Source organism: Sceloporus occidentalis, unplaced genomic scaffold, assembly GCF_023333645.1.
Source record: "Sceloporus occidentalis isolate IW3139 unplaced genomic scaffold, rSceOcc1.0.p SCAF_6, whole genome shotgun sequence".
NCBI classification, from domain to species: domain Eukaryota; kingdom Metazoa; phylum Chordata; class Lepidosauria; order Squamata; family Phrynosomatidae; genus Sceloporus; species Sceloporus occidentalis.
The window spans coordinates 96,066,231-96,088,109 of NW_028316986.1; the positions used below are offsets into that span (position 1 = coordinate 96,066,231).

The window sequence follows — 21,879 nt, forward strand, 5'->3', positions numbered from 1 at the left end:
GATGACTTTCTGCTTTCAGGGGTTTAAGATTTGAAACAAAGAGGAAACTGTGAAGATGTAAACTGATATCTCTCTCATAACTGTTAGGGTTTTCCCTCTCGTCACAGAAGTTGAAAGCACATCAGAAAGTATGCCAGTTGCCTCCCACATATCAATTTGTCTAATCTCTATAGGTCATATACAAACTAATAAAATAGTTTTTAAGCATGTGGGAAAATCATTTTGTTCAAATTAGCATATTCTAGCAATGTGCTGAGGTAGAGCGCAACTCATGTTGGAAAGGTTGTGGCCACCTAAATGACATGATTCTTCCTCTTAACAAGGAGGTTTATTTGTGGGAGGCAGAAAGATTGGGAATCTCACTCTTTTGTCACTGAAATCATGATACAGTTTTTAAAAATAGTATGCTGTTACTTTCACACAAACATTCTTTGTTTTACTTTGTTTTAGAAACTATCTGATAATATCAGACTATCACAAAATGTAATAGTCAATCAACTCAGGAGAACTGAAAATCTAAATTATGTTGTATGTGTTCAAGTCATTTCTGAATTATGGCGACCCCAAGGAAAACCTGTCATGGGGCTTTCTTGGCAAGATTTGTTCAGAAGGGGCTTGCTTTGCGCAAGGTCACCCAGTGAATTCTCATGGCAGAGGAGGGATTAGAACACTGGTCTAAAAACTCAAGACTAAGTATCAGCTGCAGTTTTAAAGATGTCTTTTTAGTTCTGGGGAAAAAAATAATCCACACAGCATAATTCAGTCAAATGTTTAATCACATTTGATACATAGTTGAATGAGGTTAGAACTCACCAATTTGCATGGTTAGACTGTGAATGCTCAAACTAAATCTTAATTCATGCTGGTTTTGGATTGAAATATAATAAAAGAACAATATCTGTTTCATAGCTCTTCTGATCTCTAAATTCCATAGAAATGCCAGAAGGGGGCAGAATAGTAGTCACAATCTTTCCAGTTTGAGTTACTTGCTCTCTCTCATTACTAGACTGTAATTATTTGAGGAAAATACAGTTTTCACATATTCAAAAATACTTTTCTTTATTATTGGGAGTCAGTGAAACCATAAGATAACTTAAACAGTGTTTGCTTGTTGTATCAAAATCAACTGGATTTTCTAATGAGAAAAGATATTTAGGATGGGAATGCCAATACAAAAGAAATGGCTATTTATCTTTTAAGAACTATAACACAGGCTAGATTTTACACAAACTCACAAATTTTGCCCCGTGTATGTTTTACATATAGATGTATATACAGTGCTAAAGCATTGTTATCATAATGCATAATGATTATTTATTTATGCTCCTCAGTGCATGAAAAACAAGCCAAAGTGGGATAAACATCTAACTACCAAATAAATATTGTTATATCCATTGTGTTCAGGCCCAGAAGCTGAAGAAATGCCAACTCTCTATCCCAACTGTCACTGCTCTGGCATTTGAAGGAGAGAAGAACAGGTAATATCTGCTTGACTTAATCCCCTTCACCACTGCTTTCCACTTTTCCTTGTATCTTAGGTCCAAAAACACACTGCAGAAATAGTCCAGTCTGAAACTGCTTTAACTCCCCTGGCTCAATGCTAGGGAATTTTGGGAACTGTAGTTTTGTGAGACATTTAGCCTTCTCTGTCAGAGAGCTCTGGTGCCACAATAAACTACAATTGCCAAGATTCACTAGCACTGAGCCAGGGTAGATACAGCAGCCTCAAACTGAATTATTTCTGCAGTATGTTTTGGACCTTATTTAAATTGTAAACTTCAAGCCAGGGAACTGTCAAACGAACAATTTCTCAGCCACTCTGGGAGACCTTTTGGCTGAAGAGCAGGGGACAAATATTCTAAATAAACAAGCAAGCAAACAGAAGCAAATACTGAGTCAGTCTAACCAACCTCTTGTGGGGAAAAGTGGTTAAGTACATATGCATAACTTTAGCTCCTTGGATGAAGGTCAGATAGAAATGTGACTGATCAAAACACTGGAATTTTCCAACTGAAAATTAATTTAGTTTTGATTGGTATGCATTTTGTTAGATCACTATGTCTTTATTTGATATAGATCAGTTTATGGTTTGTAATTTACCACTTGTTCCAGGAAGTTACTTACTAGATAGAATCTGAACATGAGATACTCAGTCTTATGTTTATGAACACGAATTAAGTTTGTTACTGTCACAAACACAACAGTACTATTGTTTGAACTATATGGTTAAGCTCAAATGTAGGAAATTCAGGAAGGTACACATATATGTATGTACATATGTGTTTGCTTCCTTGCTTATTTGTTTAGGCAACACACCTGAAAAGCCGCATTGTTTTAAATATGAATTAAAGGCCAGGGCTCAAGCATCAATTATGGATTGGGGATAGAGTAGATTTGAACTGTAATGTCATTTATGGGGCCTTTCTAACATGCCCTTATTTTTGAACTTCTCTCTTGTAACCGTAAGGATTATAAACATACTTTAATAACCCAGATGCTAACAGGAGATTACAAGCAGCATTTTTTTTTAAAAAAAGTTTGCTGATAGCTAAGTGTAATATTCTTTCTCAGTCTCACAGTGATGCGTCTTCTGATTGAGGTGATAGACTCACCTCCCAGCTTTTCGTTGAGGGTTCACTGAAGAAGTTGTCTATCATGTCCAGCTCCTCCTTTTCCACCACTACAAAACCCTGGTCCTTAGCATCTTTGCCATAGACATCAGGTGACCACTGCACAAAAAACGTATACAGATGATCCACCCTGAAAAACAAAGGGGGAATACTGAATGTTAAAACATGAGCTACAGAAGTATGCAAAGTTCACTAAATTACCAACATTTGACATTTGATGAAAAGAGGTTCTGCACACACACAGTGGATATGGCAGCTTTTTTGCTTCCTTCTTTTTGTCCATACATATGATGACAGATGAACCTTGGACTTAGATGTGAACCTTGAAACTGAGAAAACCTGTGGTTATTTGAGTATTGGATCACCTTTGTCATAAAATTATGAGGTTGTTTTAGGATTGAACACCCAGAATGAAGGAAAAGTGTAAGTCAAAGAACACAGGATAGAAAACAGTTTCTTGGTGCTGGAATTATCAAGTGATAATGTACACTTGCAAATCGCACCTTTGGCTTCCTGTACTCACAGCCATCTCATGGCCAGAGCCAACCTGGTTCATGGTGTTATATGAAAAGAAGAAGCTACAATTTATCTAATTTTCCTGCAACTATTTCTTACCTGTCTCCTTGTGTACCAATCACAACTGAGTCATTCCACGTTGTAAAACTGCTTTTTAAAAATTCATTACTTTTAGAAAGGCACATGGCTTATCTTAAAACTTTCTAACGTCAGGAGGGTACATTGTGGGGACTTTGTTCTGGCACTGCTTAGTTGAAGGGGAACACACTCTGTCCTTCAGTCACTGGCCAGAGGACTAGCGCCAAGAGTCTGCCCCCAGGAAGGACATCCTGCCAAAGAGGAGACCATTTTAGTTTGGCTCCACCAGAGAATGATTAGTACTTGCACACAGCTCCAGCTTCCAGTTACCCTAAGAGTGCAGAGCTGAAAAGATCCCATCCTTTGCCAACAGAACTAAGGAAAAGGCTAGAAACTTACTTTATTAGACTACAACTCCTCAGGTCTTCCAGTCAGCATGGTTAATGTACACAATTTCACTTAATTTCACAGCAGTCTTAAGCACTTCAACTGCTTTGTAATGCACAAGGGAATTTCAAGCAATATCCAAACAGCATTGATAATTTCTGTACAATACCAGTAGATTATATTTGTTAAACTGCTTTTCTAAGGGTGCAACTTCAGCACAGGCATTTCCTAAATTTCTAGTGCACGCCAATAATTTTTTTGCAAGACAGGATTTCCAACCGATTTAAACTTTTAGATATGCAGAGTACTGTAACAGGCTTGCTGTGTTCAGGTAGGCATGAGGAAAACAGCAGAAAAACTACCTGACCAAGAAAAGAAAAAGGAAAGCAGGGATTGGAAAAGTTCATATTTTAAGACTCTCCTTTCTTGGAGATTTTGAAATAGAGGTCTGATAGTCTCTTCTCAAAGGAACATTAGCAACATATTCCCACACTGCTGGCAGAGAATTGGACCATAAGTTACCTGTAGGGTAACTTCCATCTCTATGATTCTAGATACAGGACCAAGAAACTTCTCTGGCAGCCCTACTTGTGTTGTATATTAAGGTAATGAATGAGGAGTGCTGAAATCCAGTGTATTACACTGAGTTTAAAACAGCAATGAAATCCATCTCTTGCAACAGATGATTATGAATGTTAATGTATAAATTGTTTTAAATATGTATTGGTTTTATATTCTCTTTTAACTGGTATTATTTGTCTAATTTGATGTTGTTCCCCAACCTGACCTGGGGGGTGGGGAAGATGGATGGATGGATGTATTATTAGCGTGTCAGCTTCTCCTCATTACTCCAAACCATTAAACCCATTCATGATACATGTGTGAGAGCTTGTATCTTACTTTTTATTATTCAGTTTAACTCAGCCTTGTTATCTTGATCAAAAGCTTTAAGACCTGAAACTCTAAACACACAAAGCAAATGACAATCAAAACAAGTGAGTGACCTTGATGGCTCACCTTTTCAGAGTCATTCTCTAATGCTGAAAAAAGGGCCTGTATTTATACACAAACAAGTCTAACCAAAGTTGACTGTGTGCAGTTTACAAAGGACATGGCCTTCATAAGACCACAGGAACAAGCAGTCTTGTTTTTCCCACCATCACACATGGTGGTTTTTGCAACCACAGCACCACAATTGCACAGAATGAATTCAGCAAAGGAAAAATATCAATAAGATAGATTCTTTAGCCTGATTCTTGTCATGATTGGCCCCAAAAGGATGGATGGTGTAACAGCTGCAGCTAAAAATATCACTTTTCAAAACAATAGCTGTGCCAGTCTGTTGCAGCAAAACAACACAGAGTTCTGTGGAATCTTGAAAAAAAATTTACAGCATGAGCTTTCATACGTTATAATCACATGGACAGAGAGTAACGTCAGAATGAGGTATACACAAACAGTGTGGGTGGGGGAGGAATCAGGGTGAAACTGAATGCATAAAGTATGGATAGTGCTGCTGTTGGCTGTATGCCTCAAGCAATTTCCAGCTTATGGTGAACCTAAAGAGAAGATAACACAGGTTTTTTTGGGCAAGATTTGTTCAAAGGTAGTTTGGCATTTCCTTCCTCTGCAGCTGAGAAACTATGATTTGTTCAAGGCCCTCAGCTGGTTTCTGTGGCCAAGCATGGATTCAAACTCTGCTTTCCCAGTACCACTACACCATGCTGGCTCACAGACAATGGGTACACCTGCACTGTAGAAACAATGCAGTTTGACAACACTTGTAACTGTTATGGCTCCATCCAACAGAATCCTGGGATTTGTAGTTGTGTGAGGCATCACCTTTGGCGGAGAAGGTGAAAGACCTTGTAAAACTACAAATTCCAGGATTCCAGAGGATAGAGCTACAGCACTTAAAGTGTCAAACTGCATTGTTTCTACAGGACAGGTGCACCCAGTGTCATATTATTAACATCAACCATTAATGAAACTGTTGGTGATACACAAACAGTCTGACAAAAAAAGAGGCTGCTATGATGCAATTAGCATTTGTTATCTATCTGTCAACTGTCCTATTTATTGCCAGGGCACTTACGTTATCACCCACAGTTCTGTTAGTCACAATCCCACTGGCTGGTGTAACTATGCTTGGTGTAGGCAGCAGTGGCACAGCAGCAGGAGTAAAATGGCTACAGGCAACCCCCGGCCCGTCGAGGCGGCAGGACTGGCCCCAGCCCTCCTCCTCCACCTGGGCCACGCGACCGCGCTGCCCTCCTCCTCCTCCACCACCGCACGGAGGAGGAAGAGGAGGGCCGCGCGGCCTGGGGCATAGGAGGCAAAGGGGGAAGCCCCGCGTTGCCCTCCCTGCCTCCTGCGCAGGCCCGCGCTGCCCTCCCTGCCTCCCAGCGCCACCCACCTCCTTCTCCTCTGCCTCCTCCGCCCCGCCACCAGGCCGCACGGCGCATGGAGGAGGGGGGAGGAGGAAGAGGAGGAGGGGAGGAGGAGAAGAAAGAAGAGGAGGAAGAGGAGGGGGGAGCAGAAGGAGCAGAAGGAGGAGGAGGGGGAGCAGAAGGAGGAGGAGGAAGGAAGAGGTGGTGAGTGGCCAGAGGCCTCAAAGTTTTTTAAATTTTTATTTTGGGTGCTTTTAATGCTAACAAGTCTCCCTTGTTTTGACAGTGATAGTGTGATGATGATGATGATGATGATGATATGAGTCAGCTTGAGAGGCACGCAGGCACTCTTTCTTAAGCCGAGAGAGTGTCACCTTCCAAAGTGTGTTTTGGGTGCTTTTAATGCTAACAAGTCTCCCTTGTTTTGACAGTGATAGTGTGGTGATGATGATGATGATGATGATATGAGTCAGCCTGAGAGGCATGCACACACTGTTTCTGAAGCCAAGAGTGTGACTTTCCAAAGTGCCTTTTCTGTGTGTTTTTGGTTCTTTAATGGTGATACTGATATCAGAAAGCCTCTGAGGCATGGCCAGTGTAAATTGCTGTGATTTTTACAAACTCATGCGCAGTGAAGAAAAACCACAGTCCCTTGACCAAGTACACACTTCTGAGAAGTACACTTGGTGCAAGAACTGTGAAACCACCTTGACATGTTCAATATGCATAGCCATGTGAACCCATGTTCAGTGTGAAACCCAAAGAGTTTGGTTATGCAATAAGCCTCTGAAATATGCAAGAGGCCATGTTAAGTAAAGCCATGTTCAATGCCCAAATGTGCTGTTTGTAATGGGGGGAGGAGGGGTGGGCCAGAAAGGGAAGTACATTTCTGCCATCTGTCTAGGAATAATGCCCAAATGTCCTCCATTTTGATCATGCCTAAGGAACATGCATTTATATTAACATTTTTTAAAAACCATCAAATTTTTTTGCATGTCCTCCATTTTTAAAAAATGTGTCCTACATTTGAAAATGTTGTCCTATATTATTTAATTATTTACTTATTTATTTTTTGGCTTCGCCACCGCCCCCCCCCCCCTTGTCTGGGGGACACCAACCCGGCCCCCGGCTCAAAAAGGTTGCCTACCCCTGATATAACCTGTGGATAAGTCGAAGGTAAAACATAGGGGCATGTAAAAATGGCTGTAAAGAATTAAGGAAAGGGAAATAATGCCAAACAAGTTACAAAATTCAAGCACACATCACTGTGCTCACACTAAAAACTTGATGGATGAGAGAATAGAGGGGAATCAGTGCTTCCCAGACAGATTAAGCTCTTGCCTTTTATCAGAGGCTGGTTCCTTTTTTGGTAAGAGTTAGAGTATGGCACTTACTTTGATCTGTGGATAAGTCGAACCAGGATTTTGGGGGTCAATTTTTTGACTAAAATTTCTAGATGTATACATGAGTATATACAGTATTCAAAGGTGGTTTTGCCAGTTCCTTCACCAGGAGGATTCCTGTCAGTACTTTCAGTACAATTTTGCACTGATCCCACCCACCACAATTGTATATGGTGTGTGTTTATAACTGAATATCAAACATTTACATACTCCGCTGATCTATTGGATTTTGACCCTTAGCACTACTTTGCTAGGCAATAACAATTTATTCATCATAACTATAATATTTTATTTTTCTCTGTATTCCTTCTGCTCATTTTCTTTCTCTCACATACATATACACACGAACTATTAGATTAGCATGTCCCCTTCTCTAATAGTGTTTACAGCATTTATTGTTGCTTTTTTATTATTGCTAAATTGTATCCTAGTGCTGTATAATTGCCAGGAGGATGGGATATGATTTTTTAAAATATAAATAACATAATAAATCAATAGCAATAATGTTTTTTAAGTTCTCTCTTTTCCTGGATACTTGTGGGTTTTGTTTGTTTGTTTGTTTGTTTGTTTTGTAAAATCCTGGGTTACTATCAGCAGTTATATATTCCAGTGTGACCCCAAATTGTATCCAGGCCCATAAAGCCTGAATCCCATTGTGGGAGAAAGACAGGATAGAAATCCTTGAAATAAATAAATAAATACAATAAAGCACTGTTAAGACAAAGAACCCATTAAAGCGACAATCTTAGGCACATTTATCTAGAAGTAATCTCAGTTTAACTCAAGGAGACTAACTTCTGAGTAGGCATGCTGGGGTGGAACCAGGAACTTGCATTTTTGTTCCATTCTAGTTTTGCAAAGAAAATTATTCACATATCACTCTTGGAGTTCTTGGCACAGTCATTTATGCCAAGCATCTTTCAGAACAAAGGTTATTTTTCTCACAGGGCATTGTTACATAGACGTATCCATGGATGAAGCAAATGTTAAACCCTAGGTAGGCTGCAAGGACTGATGCACCGACTGTATCAGTGCAACTGATCTCTAAAATAAAAGCTATGTGATTTGTCCATTTCATTTTCTCTATTTCCTACATTTTACTTTAATCTTAAATCTTCTGCAGTAGTGCCTGCTTTCCAATATGCCAATGCTTCATAAGAAGCAACACTATACAGAGCTATAGATACATTCTTGTATCCCTCAGTGAGTTTAAGTACATATAGACATAACCTATCAGCAGTTCTACTCACCCTCCAGTACTGTTAGCATTCCCCATGACAAGATACACAATGAAAGGCCTTCAGTCTGCAAGCCAGTATCAATTGGCTCAACATGAACATTCATACAGAGCAAAGGAGGGCTTTTATAAGGCACATTTCTTTAGGGATTACTGTTTCTAAAGCTACGTGCAAAAGATATGAAGTTCTCTTGTTTCACAATCACAACCCAGCAGTGACCAAGCCACTGATTAACCCAGTTTCTTTGTCTCAGCTGCCAGACTAATGTTTTGGAAGCATTTGTGGCATGTCTAAAGTCACACAGAGGTCAGAGATGTCAGCAAAAGGCAAGACCTGTGGCTGAGCTTTATTGCAAAGTAAGCCATATGCAACAACCATGTGAACAATCCGCATGTTTATCAGTGCAGGGACTTTATTTCCAGACTGGCCACCTTGCTAGACTGTTGTCAGCAAAACAGCAGGGTCTTGTAGCACTTTATTCTTGTTGTGTGTCTTCAAGTCATTTCCCACTTATGGTAGTCCTAAGGCTACCCTATCATGGGGTTTTCTCAGCAAGATTTGTTCAGAGAAGGTTTGCGATTGTTTTCCTGAGGAGAGAGAGTATGACTTGCCTAAGGCTACCCAGTGGGATTCCATGCCTGGGATAAAAACCCTGGTGTCCCTGGCACTCAACACTCAAATCATTACACCATGCTGGCTCCTGCAGCACCTTATGGGCTATCAAAACTTGTGTGAGACCACAGTCTGCTTCACCATATTTCTTCAAATGACTTCATTTTGTTCTCAGTACTCCCAGAATTCTGTTCAAAAGGAAGAGATGTGTTGTAATACTTATAAAACAACACTATATGTGAGATATATGAGATATGAGAAACTTGATTGAAGTATAAACTATAACACAACAAAAGAACAAAGAAATGCTCCATCTCAACCCACCCCTTTAAAACTCATATTAAAAGCCAAATCAAGCAAAGAAAGTTTATGACATTGGACAGTGGGGAACTGAAAGAGGATGCTTCAAGCCCCCCATACACACACCAGCAAACCATGTTGCAATGAGGAGCTGCAACAGAGTACTGCAGGGCTCCTTGCACTATGGCTTGCTAACAGGAGGAGGCTGTATGTGTCGTCTTCAGTGCCCCGTTCACCAGCACCACAGAACTCTTTTGTTCGGTACAGCTTCCTAGCTTTTAAGGTGGATTTAAGGGGCAACGGCGCCATGATTGTAAATATGAATATGAAACAGTTATGAGGTGGTAAGTCTAGCTGATGACACTGTAACTGCCTAACAGGATGCCAACCAATATTTTAATAAAATTATTAAAAGGGGGGAACCGTCCTCATCATAAACAAAAACATGAACATAAACAGGGATAGCTAAGTACAATAACATACAAAATCTTAGTGTTCTCTGCCTAAGGAAGGGGCTGGTTGCATCACAAAGGAGGATGGAGACAAACTGGATCTAAAAGGAAGTATCTTTTTGTGTTTCTAATGACATTTAAAATTTATTTCCTGGATTTTAAGAAGCTTTGTTTCCTAGTACCCACATGGCCAGAATGAAGAGGAGCCTGCCTGCATGAATATTCCTCCATACCATCTTGACTAAGAACAACAACATCTTCACAAAATGCAGGCCTATGACTAACATCATCATACTTTTCCCCTCCGGTATGATTTTCAACACCTTTGCCTAATGAATAAGCCTGTAGAGCTTTGAAAGCTTGCAACACGCATAGTGTGCATTTTGGTTGGTCCCATAAAGGTATCACTTTTTGGTGGATTTTGTATGTTATTGTACCTTCTCAGCATAGTTTACTAAAGAAAAACAGGAAGCAGTAATATTATACATTTCATTTACATTACACTATATTAGTATGCAAAGAGATCTTGTAGCACTTTTGAAACTAGCTGTGTGAAAGAAATCATAACATAAGCTTTTGTAAACTTGGTCTGTTTCCTCAGATGCATGGAGTGAAGTGTTGCCCAGGAAGGACTTTTATAATCAGACTGTATGAATAGCCACAGAAACACAAGATTTGTGGTATGGTGATGAGGTGAGAAGTTAAACCATGGTTGTTGAGGTGCAAAAGTAGGAGGGAAGATATCATCCAAGGCCAGGAAGGGTGGATGACCATTTGAATGATGGGGGGGGGGGGGGGGGTCAGGAATGCAGTGTGTGCAGGCTAGGAACCAGAAAGGAGATGTAATAAGCTGGCCAAGAGTATCATCACAACGGTGGCATATTAACCAGTGTTCTAGTATGTGTAATGTGCCAGAAAACTATCGTTTCTGTTCAACCTACTGTTGATAGACTGGAGTTTATGAATATATCCTAACAATGCTATTTCTCTTTCCGATGTTCCTTTGTAGTTTTTTGTTCAAGAACTGCTGTCCTGAGGAGCTTTGATTTGGATTTCCTGCATGGCAGGGGTTGGACCGGATGGCCTTTGCAGTCTCTTCCAACTCTATTATTCTATTATTCTAATGGAATGCTCAGTGAAGACTAAAGTATTTTGCAACAGGTTTTTGAGTATTCCCATTCCCAATATCTGATTTAGGCCCTTCCTTGACACCAGGTATCTCCATGCATCTGAGGAAGTAGACCAAGACTAGAAAAACTTACCTTACTAGAAAAACTTATCCTACAACTACTGCCGCACAGTTAGTCTCAATGTTGGTATAAGATCTCTTTGAATACTGATATTCCAGACTAAAACAGCTATGTCTCTGAATTACACTATATTATATATTTAAATATGTATTATTATATCGTATATTATATATAAGATATATAATGATATTAGTAGTAGAAGTAATACTTCCCTCACTCCCTGCAAGTCTTACTATTTATTTATAGATGCCACTATCCAGTTCTGCTCATGGAACCATTTTTACCACTAGAAGAAACAGCAAACTGTTTCTGCCCGAAAAACCTGGTTTGAAGGGCTCAGAAACCCTCCAGAATCAGTTTTGTGGCACTGCAGATGACTGCAAAGGAGAAGAAATATGTGTTTATAAACAAACACAATATAATCAGAAACATTCTATACAATGCCATCCAAATGAAAAAAATATGAAGGAAAAATTAAATCCATAAAATGTAAAATACAGTATGCACGCCAGTGTCATTTAAAAGTAGAACAAAATATTCAGTCTTGTTTAAAGCTTGTTTAAAAACAGTCAGAAATGGAAACACTCCTGCTTCCTATGGAAGGGCATTTCATAAGAAAATGCCCTTTCTTTTGGGTCCAACAAGCAGACTAGGTTTGTCTTACAAGAAGACTAGGTTTGCATTCTCTACTATTAATCTCACATTACTTTAGCCACCCTTTTGAGGCTTTTCCTCATTTCACGTTTGTATGCCTGTCATAAGGCCAAGCTATATATGATATTAAATATATCACCTGCAATTATTATTTTTTTAATTAATAGGAAGCATGGGAATAAATTTTGTCAGGAGTGCAGAATACAACAAAGATATCTGTGCAAACTATTTCATCATCTGCCATGGTCCTGATGAAAATCATGTGCTCTGACCTTATCTTTCAGTGAAGTCTCCTTTTGACCTCAATCTCCTCTCCCTCCCCTGCATCTGATAATTCCTTCATTCAGCATCACAGCCAATTTGGTCCCTACACCTTGAAACCCTCTGAACAAGTATTCATGTTAGGAAAGTTACTAAAGCAAATACAGATATTACAGTACCTAACACACCACCGGCACGTCACAAAATGTACATGCCAGTACTAATATCTTGCCTGCTTTATCAGGAAGAATGGCCCCAAATGTATTTTCCTTTCACATTTTAAGATGAGAATATTTCCTGTACATTTGGCTGATTTGGATTCCTAAGAAGAACCATGCTGACTTTCAGGTTTTATAGTAAAGCAAGATAGTGTATTCTCAGTTGTTCTAAGAGAATCTACAGGAACTGAAACCAACCAGAATTCACCAGTTAAACCTTGGCAGCAAATATCAAGACAAAGCAAGTTCACTTCTGGATTATACTCAGGTTCAACTCACAGCATGATGTCATAGTCTGATTATCAGGCTCTAGCTGGAAAAGCCTTGGTTCAAACCAAGTTTTAAATTTCTATGTAGACATAAAGCACACAGGCCTTCTGGCTTTGTCACTACTTCGTGGCCTTCCAGAACTCATAGGAGTGTCATGTGCATAAAATGGAAGATTAGGAAAACCATATTCTCTGCCTTGAGCTCCTCAGTTCAACACACATGTAATAAATAAGGAACTACAGGAAAAATAAACCAAAAGGCTACAAGACACTGTGCATGATGAGCTTCTATGAAACATAATGTCCTTTTCACACAAAGAGAGAGAGAGAGAGAGAGAGAGAGAGAGAGAGAGAGAGAGAGAGAGAGAAATACCTTTTGGAAAAGTACATATGAGGAGGAGAAGAAGGTGGGGATTTGAAAAACTTGCCAGATGCACTAACTAACCAATCTTGTGATATTTTGCAATTACATTCTATCCTGAAATCATAGTAAGTGCAATGTGTTTGAAAGGGGGAAGTTTTTGTATATTTCCAAAGACGAAGTACTGCTGTTCTAGTCCATTTTAGCTAACATGGGTAATAAAACTGCAGTGATGACACTTGAAATGTAAAGTGCTACAGAAACATTTATGTCAATGGACGTGCAAAGGATGTGGTTTTTATATATTCTGAAAAGAACCTCAGAGGCATTTTAAGAAAAACTAACAGCTTACCTTTCTCGAGGCACAGCAAACCAGTATTCTGGTTGTTTTCTTTTTTTACTATATTGTTGTGCCATTGTAGTATTCTGGGAACTGAATGACTTCCTCATAGGCTTGCCCACTTTGATGCACAGAAACATTGGGGGGGTCTTGCTTTTCTCTTCTTTGGAAGGAAGCATATCTGAATGCAACAAAGACCATTCAGTTACAACTTAACAACATATTCACCAGTGGTGCAGTTTAACTTTCATCAAGAAAAGATTGTCAAAAATGCCAAGCATGGTTTTGAATTTATTACATTTTATTTATGCATTAATATACTGCTTGCCAATAAAAAACCTGAAACAGATTATAAAAAAAGCTAAATAAATAAAGAAGCTGTGGTTTTGCTACACAACAAATTTTAGGGAACCATAGAATTAATTATATGCAAAACACAGACACAAACCACCTAGCATATGAAGCCATTTCTGTGTTCTCTTACCTGCAGGAAAAGCAGATCAATGAACTTTAATATTGCTCTTGCAATGAGAAGATTCTAATTTTCTGGCCTCGTCCCAACATACAAGCATGCCTCAGTTAATAAACTCTCTGACAGCAGAGTTCTTTATTACAAAGACTTTTTTTCTCCTGCCCAACCCCCACTTTTCTTCCTTATCCTCTTGTCTAGTTAGATGTTTTTCAGAAGCATTGGCATTGAAAGGATGGTGAAAAGGGGATGGAGACACTGACTTTTAGTGTTGGGTTGCCGCGATAAGTCCACAATACACAATGAAATAAACAATGCTTGAGCTGGGAAACAGCGAGCTTCTACTCTAGCCAGTGCTACTGTAGCATTGGTTGCTGGCATCCAACAGGGAAAGTAAATAGCAGTTGCCTCCAGAATTCTTTACCCAACATGTGTGAACAGCAAAACACAGAGAAAGGGGAAGACCAGGTAACCCTGCCTCACCACCTACTCCCAACATGTTAAAAAAAAAAGGCACAGATATATATACATGCCCACCAAAGTGGGAATTGTAAGAAAAGAGGGAGCTGGTGAAATAAAATGTCTTCTCTGGATACATTTTGGAAGAAGCTTTCAACTGGTCTCTAGAAGGTTCAAAATATTTTTGTTTACTTACGTGAGGTTTACATAATCTGGTTTAAATTTCACATGCACATGTTAGTTTTAAATTAAAGTCTTGCTGCATCGTGTTGAACTGTTCTTTTTTGTGGTGTACAAACCTATCCCTATTCTTTCCATCATATTTCTGCCTCTGGGTACAAAATGTTCTGTTAAAGAAAAAATGCCCAGGAATACTTCTACTTTACTAATTGAAATATACCTATATAGTGAAGTCTCAGGAAAAATGAAGCCTAATAGTCTCTTCTCTGGTAGCACCAGCAACTGCAGTGAGAAAATAACTAAAACAAACTAACTGGTGAATCCTGGCTTCTTATAAGCAAGCTGCATGGAAACACACACAATCCTCAAAGGCTTGGCATTTATTGCTAGGCAGCTAAATACAGCTGACCCTTTGGATATGCAACTTTGGGTCTGTGAATTCAATCATCTGTGGATCATCACACCTCATGTTATTAAATAGTGGCAACATGATCACAAACATGCTGAAGCATGCGCGTTCACACCATTGCCACTTAATAATAAGGGGTGCTATCATTCGCCATTTTTTGCCTCTGCTGGGTGTACCATAACCAAACCCCGACACACCCAAAGGGCCAACTGTATGACCTATTTAATGGTGTGACCAAACATAAGATCCCATTGCTCCCAAATAAACCAAGTCTCATAAGTGAAGAATAAATCTTACTTTATTATGTAGGCCTGTAAAAGGGGAAATAGGTCAGTATCAAGTTTAGATAAGGAGCTAAACTGGAGTGGCCATCCAGATGTTTTGAACTACAACTCCTATATTCCCTTACCATTCCCCATGCTAGGAGAGACTGAGGGACACTTGGACAAAATATGTGGAAAGTCAACGTTAACTCCATTTTGGGTTTATTGATTGTACTAGAAGGAAAAGCTAAATACAAGCAAACAGATTGCTTGCACAAGCATAGAACTCACTCAGTAAACCAAGATTTGTTAGAATCCTCCTTTCTGTTCTGTGTCATCCATTATTTCTATCAGAAGTGCAAGCAGCCATTCATCAGCTCATGAAAGCTGAAAAAAAAAATGCCCAGCCTACCCAAGCTTACAGGACTGTTGTGAAATCTGAAAATCAGATTGTGGGAAGGGACATGAGAAAATAAGCACATTATGTCTTTACCCAATGCCTTTCTGCAGGTGGGAGAGATATTCTGCAGCCTTTAAATCAAGAGAAGGAGGTCTGGGGCTGCAATCATTGTTTTCCCACATTAGGGAGTCTGAGGAAGAGGTTCACTGATATAGTTTTCTGTTTGTCAGAGAAAGTGGGAAGGAGAGCCTATCAGAAGGCTGTCCACCAGCACTACAGAAAAATAATAGCACACAACTTCATAGTCTGCTAAGACAGCTCACCAAAACAGGACCACAGCAGAAGGAAAGGAGGGTATATACTTATAGGTAGATGGCATGGTGGGAGGGGAAAGCCAATGAGCAAGTACTGAAAACACCCATTCCACAAAGCTGCAATACTGCTCTGGGATATGCTAGGACACCTTTATCAAACTTCACAATAGACACTAAAAACTTACCATGAGAGCCTACATACATTTCATCCGTTGTATGAACTGCATGCTCACCCTGGTACAGACCACAGTTTGGCATACCTTCTTCTGCAACTGTACCTGTGCAATTTCCAGTGACACCTTAGAAGAAGCCATCCCCATGTTACCCATCATATTATAGACTAAGAATTCCTCCTAAGAACTCACCCCTACAGAATGGTTGCTCATAAATATACAGACCTCCCAGAGGCATAGAAGGCAACAGGAATTACAAGAAAAGTGGGTTGGTTCCAGCTGGGTTAGAGATCTACTTGGCAACCACCAGATACAGGACTTCCAGTTTATGAACTCCCATCCTATGGAAATTTCATCCAAATAAAATCAGTCATAGACTCACATTATTCTTATTTTGGCATCTACTGAAAACTTTTCTTTTTAGATAAGCATTTCCTAGTAGAAAACCAAATCCAAGCCCCATTTGCACTAATGCATTTGTTTCAATTTTCATTTTAGTTGCTGTTTTTTAACTCATAGCACAGTGCTCCAAAATCTTTTTGATGTGAAAAAGTCTAACAATCCTAATTCTCTCTCTCTCTCTCTCTCTCTCTCTCTCTCTCTCTCTCTCTCTCTCACACACACACACACACACACACACACACACACACACACACAGCAACTCAATTACATCATCAAATGGCTGAGTAAGCCAAGGTTCAAAAACTAGACTCAACCTCACAAGAAATGTTTAAAAACTTTACTGAACATGATGTCATGTTTCCCTTCTGGTACCTGAACAATGGGGGCCTGGGGTGAGTACATTATAAGTATTGTTGTGCATTCAGTGGCCCATTCCAATTCCTCTACGCTGTATGGATGCTGTACGATCATTCTACAAATTCTTCTCTGCCCCAGAGATACTCCCTTGGTAACAGAGTATGTGTTTTAGAGCAGGGGTGGGCTGCAATTCCTGTCAACCCTAGCCAGCATAACCACTGATAAGGGATACTGGGGGCTGCAGTCCAACAAAGCTGGAGGGCTGCACATTTCAAACCCCTGCTCCACATAAATAGGAACCCAGACTCAACCCAGGAAGAAAAACAGAATTATATTGCTAAAATACCCATCATGAAGTTAGATTAATTGTAACAGTAACAGTAACAGTAAAATAAACTCAGTCCTTCAGTAAAAACAAATGGCAGGGATTATTCAGCAAAATGGCAAGCATACTTACCTTCAATGGGCACTTGGATCCTTTGCAGCAGCCATAGTCTGATTTCGGAATTACTATCTAGATGAGATGTCAATGAAGAAGCGAGTGATCCTTCAAACTCTTTCTTTTCTGTTCCTGATGCTGAGCCAATGTTTGATAATAAGTCTTTATTTTCAACAGAACATAAGCCAGGCCATCCCCTTTTGTCTGTAGGGTCTTCAGTGTCATGGGAATGTGAAGAGCTAAGTGTAAGATCTATGCCCACTGGTATACTGTTTCCCTCTTCCTTGACATCAGCCTTACCCAAGTCCTCAGTAGACTGTGGCTCATCTTTAACTTTATTGAGGTAAAATTCAATAAGCTTATCTTTATTCAGTTCTTTTTCTACATCAAGGGTGGTCTCTACTTTATTTGTTGGTGAACTACCTCCCTTGTTCACTTCAGGCACTACATCTAGCTTTTCACAGGACTCCAAATCAAGCACATCTTTAGGGACAGTTTGTTTAGCCCTTGATGAATCCAATACTAATTGCTTACAATTTTCTTCATTTGTTGCTGCTACCCTAACTTTCTCTCCTATTTTAAGATCCTTGGAAACATCCACTACGCCTGCATCTCTGTGGTTAACTCTGCTGTCAATCTGTGATGATGTCTCTTCTAGATCAATGAAGCCATCCTCATCCAGAAGGGAATTGTCTTTGGTTAAGTCTAGAGTAACTCTCTCTCCAGAACTTTCTGTAGCTACCTTTTTTGAAGATACAGGAACACTAGAGTCCTTTGGGGTTTCTGCTGACCAAGATGTCACCAGGGAAGAACTTTCAGAAGATTTAACAATTTCAAAATCTGTAGTTTTCTCCTTGTCTGAGGATTTTATCAGGTTGGAATTAGGGTTGGCAAAACCATCTGATTTCTGCTTCTTCTTCTCCTTGTTCATGGATTTAAATTTGCTGAAAGGATTGATGTCCTTTTCAGAAGCAAGGTCTTCCCACTCTCCTGGCCTGTACAGAGGACAAAGATCCTTTGGAATGTCACTGTCAGGAAAGATGGTGGATGTATATGGAGTGTTAAAACGGAAAACGAAACAAAAACAAATGATAATGTAACAGATACTTAAATACATGAAACAACAAATGGTTTAAAAAAAAAGAAATAGTCAACTAAAATGCACCAACACAACTCTAAAATAATATGAACTAAACCAAAGGCTTCCTTCAAAATAAAATGTAAGTCAAGTGAAATAAATTAATTAACAAATTGAAAGATTGAATATAACCAAACATTTGTATTTTGAAGTGCATGTTGTGGAAGTGAAAAAATGGATGTGTTGGTAAATATCCTATATGTATTCTTAAGGGTGAGGAAAAACAAATACAACAACCAGTTTGTGTCTTAAATTGCTACAATAAGCACAACAGAATAATCACCTTGTAATACCTTCCCAGTCACGCATCTCCACAGCTGAGCCTTTTAGTTACTTCAGAAGAACATGTAAACTTCTAAGTTCCAAGCTTTGAAAATCACAGTTTAAGTCAAATCAAAAGAGGGATTCAGAAATCATAAAATCTGAAGTCATGTTATCTGCAAGGCTCCTGTCATTTTTTATAAGTGAAATATTAAACCTCCAAGCTTCCCAGGGCTTCATGGTCTCACGAATGCATGTCTTAGAACTCATTGGCACTGTACAGACTGGCGCTTTGCGCCGGCCTACAAACATACTAGGGTTTCCTCGGGGCATCCTTTCCAGACGCCCCGCAACCCTAGTATGTTGTAATGGCGGTGCTCTTTCTAGATGGGCGCCGCCATTACGACGACACGACCGTGCCACCTCCAAATGGGGCGGCGCAGACATGACGTCTTGGTGCCGCTGAAGGGCGCCTATGGCGCCCTTTCAGCAGTGCCGGAAGGAGCTCCAAAACCGTGCTCCTTCCTTTGTTTGTGTTGCTGGAGCAGCCTTTACACGGCTGCGCCAGCGACACAAAGGAGAAAGGGACCGAGTGGCCCCTTTCTCTTGTTCCCTGCCCCTGTTGGGGTGTCCTTGGGGCTTGAAGCCCCAAGGACACCCCTTTCCAGGCCGCAGGGAAGCAGCTTTTTGCCGCTTCCCCGCGGCCTGGAAAAGTGGCAGATCGGGGCCTGAGGGCTGCCTCTGTGGCAGTGGAGGCCCCGATCTGTCGGGGAAAGGGGCGGGTGCAGGCCATTGTACACTGCCATTAATACGTTTTTTTTAAAGCTGAGCATTTTGGAATGGCCTGCGAGCTATCCAATTTTCTTTAAATAAAACAGATACCGATTAATACCCGTAAAACATATTTTATCTTCCGCCTCAGAAATCAATAGCAAAATAACTGGATCCCATAGAAAGAAACAACGTTTCTATAATGTTTAGCAAGCTTCTTGGCAAAATGTTCTTGAACAGATTACCATGCCTTTTTAAATTACTTACGGACAGTGAAATGACTTATGCAACTACATGCCATATTCCAAGGATGAGATTCATACAGCCCTCCAGATGTTGCTGGACTGCTGGTTCCTATCAACACCAGGATCATTTGGGAAGCTCAGTGTGAGAGGCAACCTCTACACGTATTTCGACACTTCTGAGCTGTTTTAGGCACAGAAGAGACCCTCTTCCAATAGGAAGTGATCCAAAGGGTGACTTCTGAGTCAATTCCTGCTGAATGAAAGACCTCTCTTGGCTCTAAGGAAGTCTATGCAGGGTCAATAACATGGAGAGGCATGAGGGTGCATTTGAGGGCAAAAAATTTCAGAGGGTGCATCCCACCAAGGTCCCCTGGGAGTCCCATGCAGCCCCCTACCCCCAACCATTGCCCCCTCTAGACTACATAATTATGTATACCAATACAATCTGGTACTCCCACTACTGAAATATGTAATTAATGGTGTGAGACACTCCCCTGAAAAACACATTTAAATGTAGACATCTACTGTTTTTTCCTTGCATCATTTACTTCTTCCCCTTCCCACTCCCCTCTCCAATAACTCTGCACTATGCCTCATAAGTCAAGATTTAGGCACAATTTCCATGCAATTTTTTGCTTTTCATATGTGAGATGCTTGTGTATAGCACCTTATCACATTGGGAAAATGTTTTATTTGGGCTCAGGGGAGAATCATCGTTTTCAAAGATAATGTCCTGAAACTACAATTTTGCTTATCTTTCTGCTTTTCTTACTAACTGCTGTTTGCTCCTCGTGTTCTTCTTTTCTCTTCCAGTTTGCTGTCACCCACATCTCACAGAGAAGAATCAAGCATGATCAACAAAGAACACATCTTACGATGGCAGAGCATCTTTAATCTTCATGTGAGAGATATCATTGTAGAGTGCAATCGAAACAACCTCCTCCATGGGACAAATAAGCCCATACTCTTCACAGCCGTTTTCAATTACCAGTGGATCTGACTTGTGAGGGTCAAACATGATGTTGTTGGGAGTGACTATCATGACTCCTCCTACCACACCCTGAAAATAAAAAAACTGGCCATTTAGCACATTGAAGGAGCACAACATATTCATAGAACATCCTTAATTCTGCTGCTCTTTATGTTTCTCCTCTGTCTTTTAGACCACCCTCCTCATGTTTTCCACCAAAGTGTTCAGTTTGAGCATTTCCTAATTAAATGAAACAAAGACAAATATTCCAAGTTTTAAAAGATATATATCTTTGGCAAGCAAGATTAAAGTTATAAAAATGGGTCAATGTATTTAAATTTCATCCTTGGTGGCAATGAAATAGAAGATATCGATTGCTAATTAAATAGGGTCAAAATATTATTAAAATTCACAAGTCATCCCAAAAACACTTCCCAACATTGGCTACTCTCATGACATCCAACAGAACTAGCATGGTCACCTTTAATATTAAACTTAAATGATTATAGTACACAGAAGCAAAGGGTACTGTTTTCCATTTAATCAGTTCTCTCTCTCTCTCTCTCCCTCTCTTTTAGAACCTAACTACATATTACATGCATTCTCATGGGAAAAAGGCAAGAGCAAACACATGTTTGGAACCTCAGGCAGCTGTATGAACAGAGATGCAATCTGCAAGAAGTTAAGCACTTCCTCTTTCTCCATTAGACTTCCTTGATCCAAATTATCCTCTCTTGCAACAGCTTTCTGGACTACACAGTTATAGCATTATTGTTAAGTACCATGATTCCATTCTGGGATTTTGTAGGACAGGGTACTTAGAATTCTCAGCAAGAGAACTCCAGTGTCTCAACAGACTACAAACACCAGGATACAACCATGGCAGGGAAAGGGGAATCATAGTGCTGTAACTGTATAGCAAGAAAGGGACCACTAGCAGAAGCACTGCTATGGGGAAAAATACAGTGATCCTGCAATACTGGTGGGCTAGTCATCTGTGGATAAGAGCCCCCATAGCTTGCCTTGCCCCATATTAGCCAATGGCAGCATGTACTTGTAGACACACTAACTGATCTGGGCTTGAACTCCTGCATTTTTCCTCATCTGTGAGGGGCCCTGGAACCAAGCCCCAATAGATGGGAAAGTCACACTATATGTAGTTCCATCCTTAACTTGAAACACTAACTATGGGTTCTTGCTATAGAATCTCAAGAACAAAAATAAAGTATATTTTGTGGATCCACACTCAAAACAGTTTTAGTCTAGCCAT

At 40.0% G+C, this 21,879-nt stretch overlaps 1 protein-coding gene across 2 annotated transcripts in view; it reads right to left on the reverse strand.

The window, feature by feature from the left end:
* The window catches only part of NCOA7 (nuclear receptor coactivator 7), a 110,049-nt gene that overhangs the window by 25,393 nt on the left and 62,777 nt on the right, over positions 1 to 21,879 (reverse strand). Inside the window, exons 9-13 of one of the 2 annotated variants that reach the window (XM_089530431.1) lie at positions 20,515 to 20,699; positions 17,243 to 18,252; positions 16,039 to 16,131; positions 13,372 to 13,540; positions 2,613 to 2,760 (exon numbers count right to left, since the gene is read on the reverse strand). In XM_089530431.1, coding sequence (XP_089386557.1) covers positions 2,613 to 2,760; positions 13,372 to 13,540; positions 16,039 to 16,131; positions 17,243 to 18,252; positions 20,515 to 20,699 — 1,605 coding nt within the window. The remainder of the gene's footprint in view (positions 1 to 2,612; positions 2,761 to 13,371; positions 13,541 to 16,038; positions 16,132 to 17,242; positions 18,253 to 20,514; positions 20,700 to 21,879) is intronic. The other variant, XM_089530432.1, reaches the window with a different exon arrangement.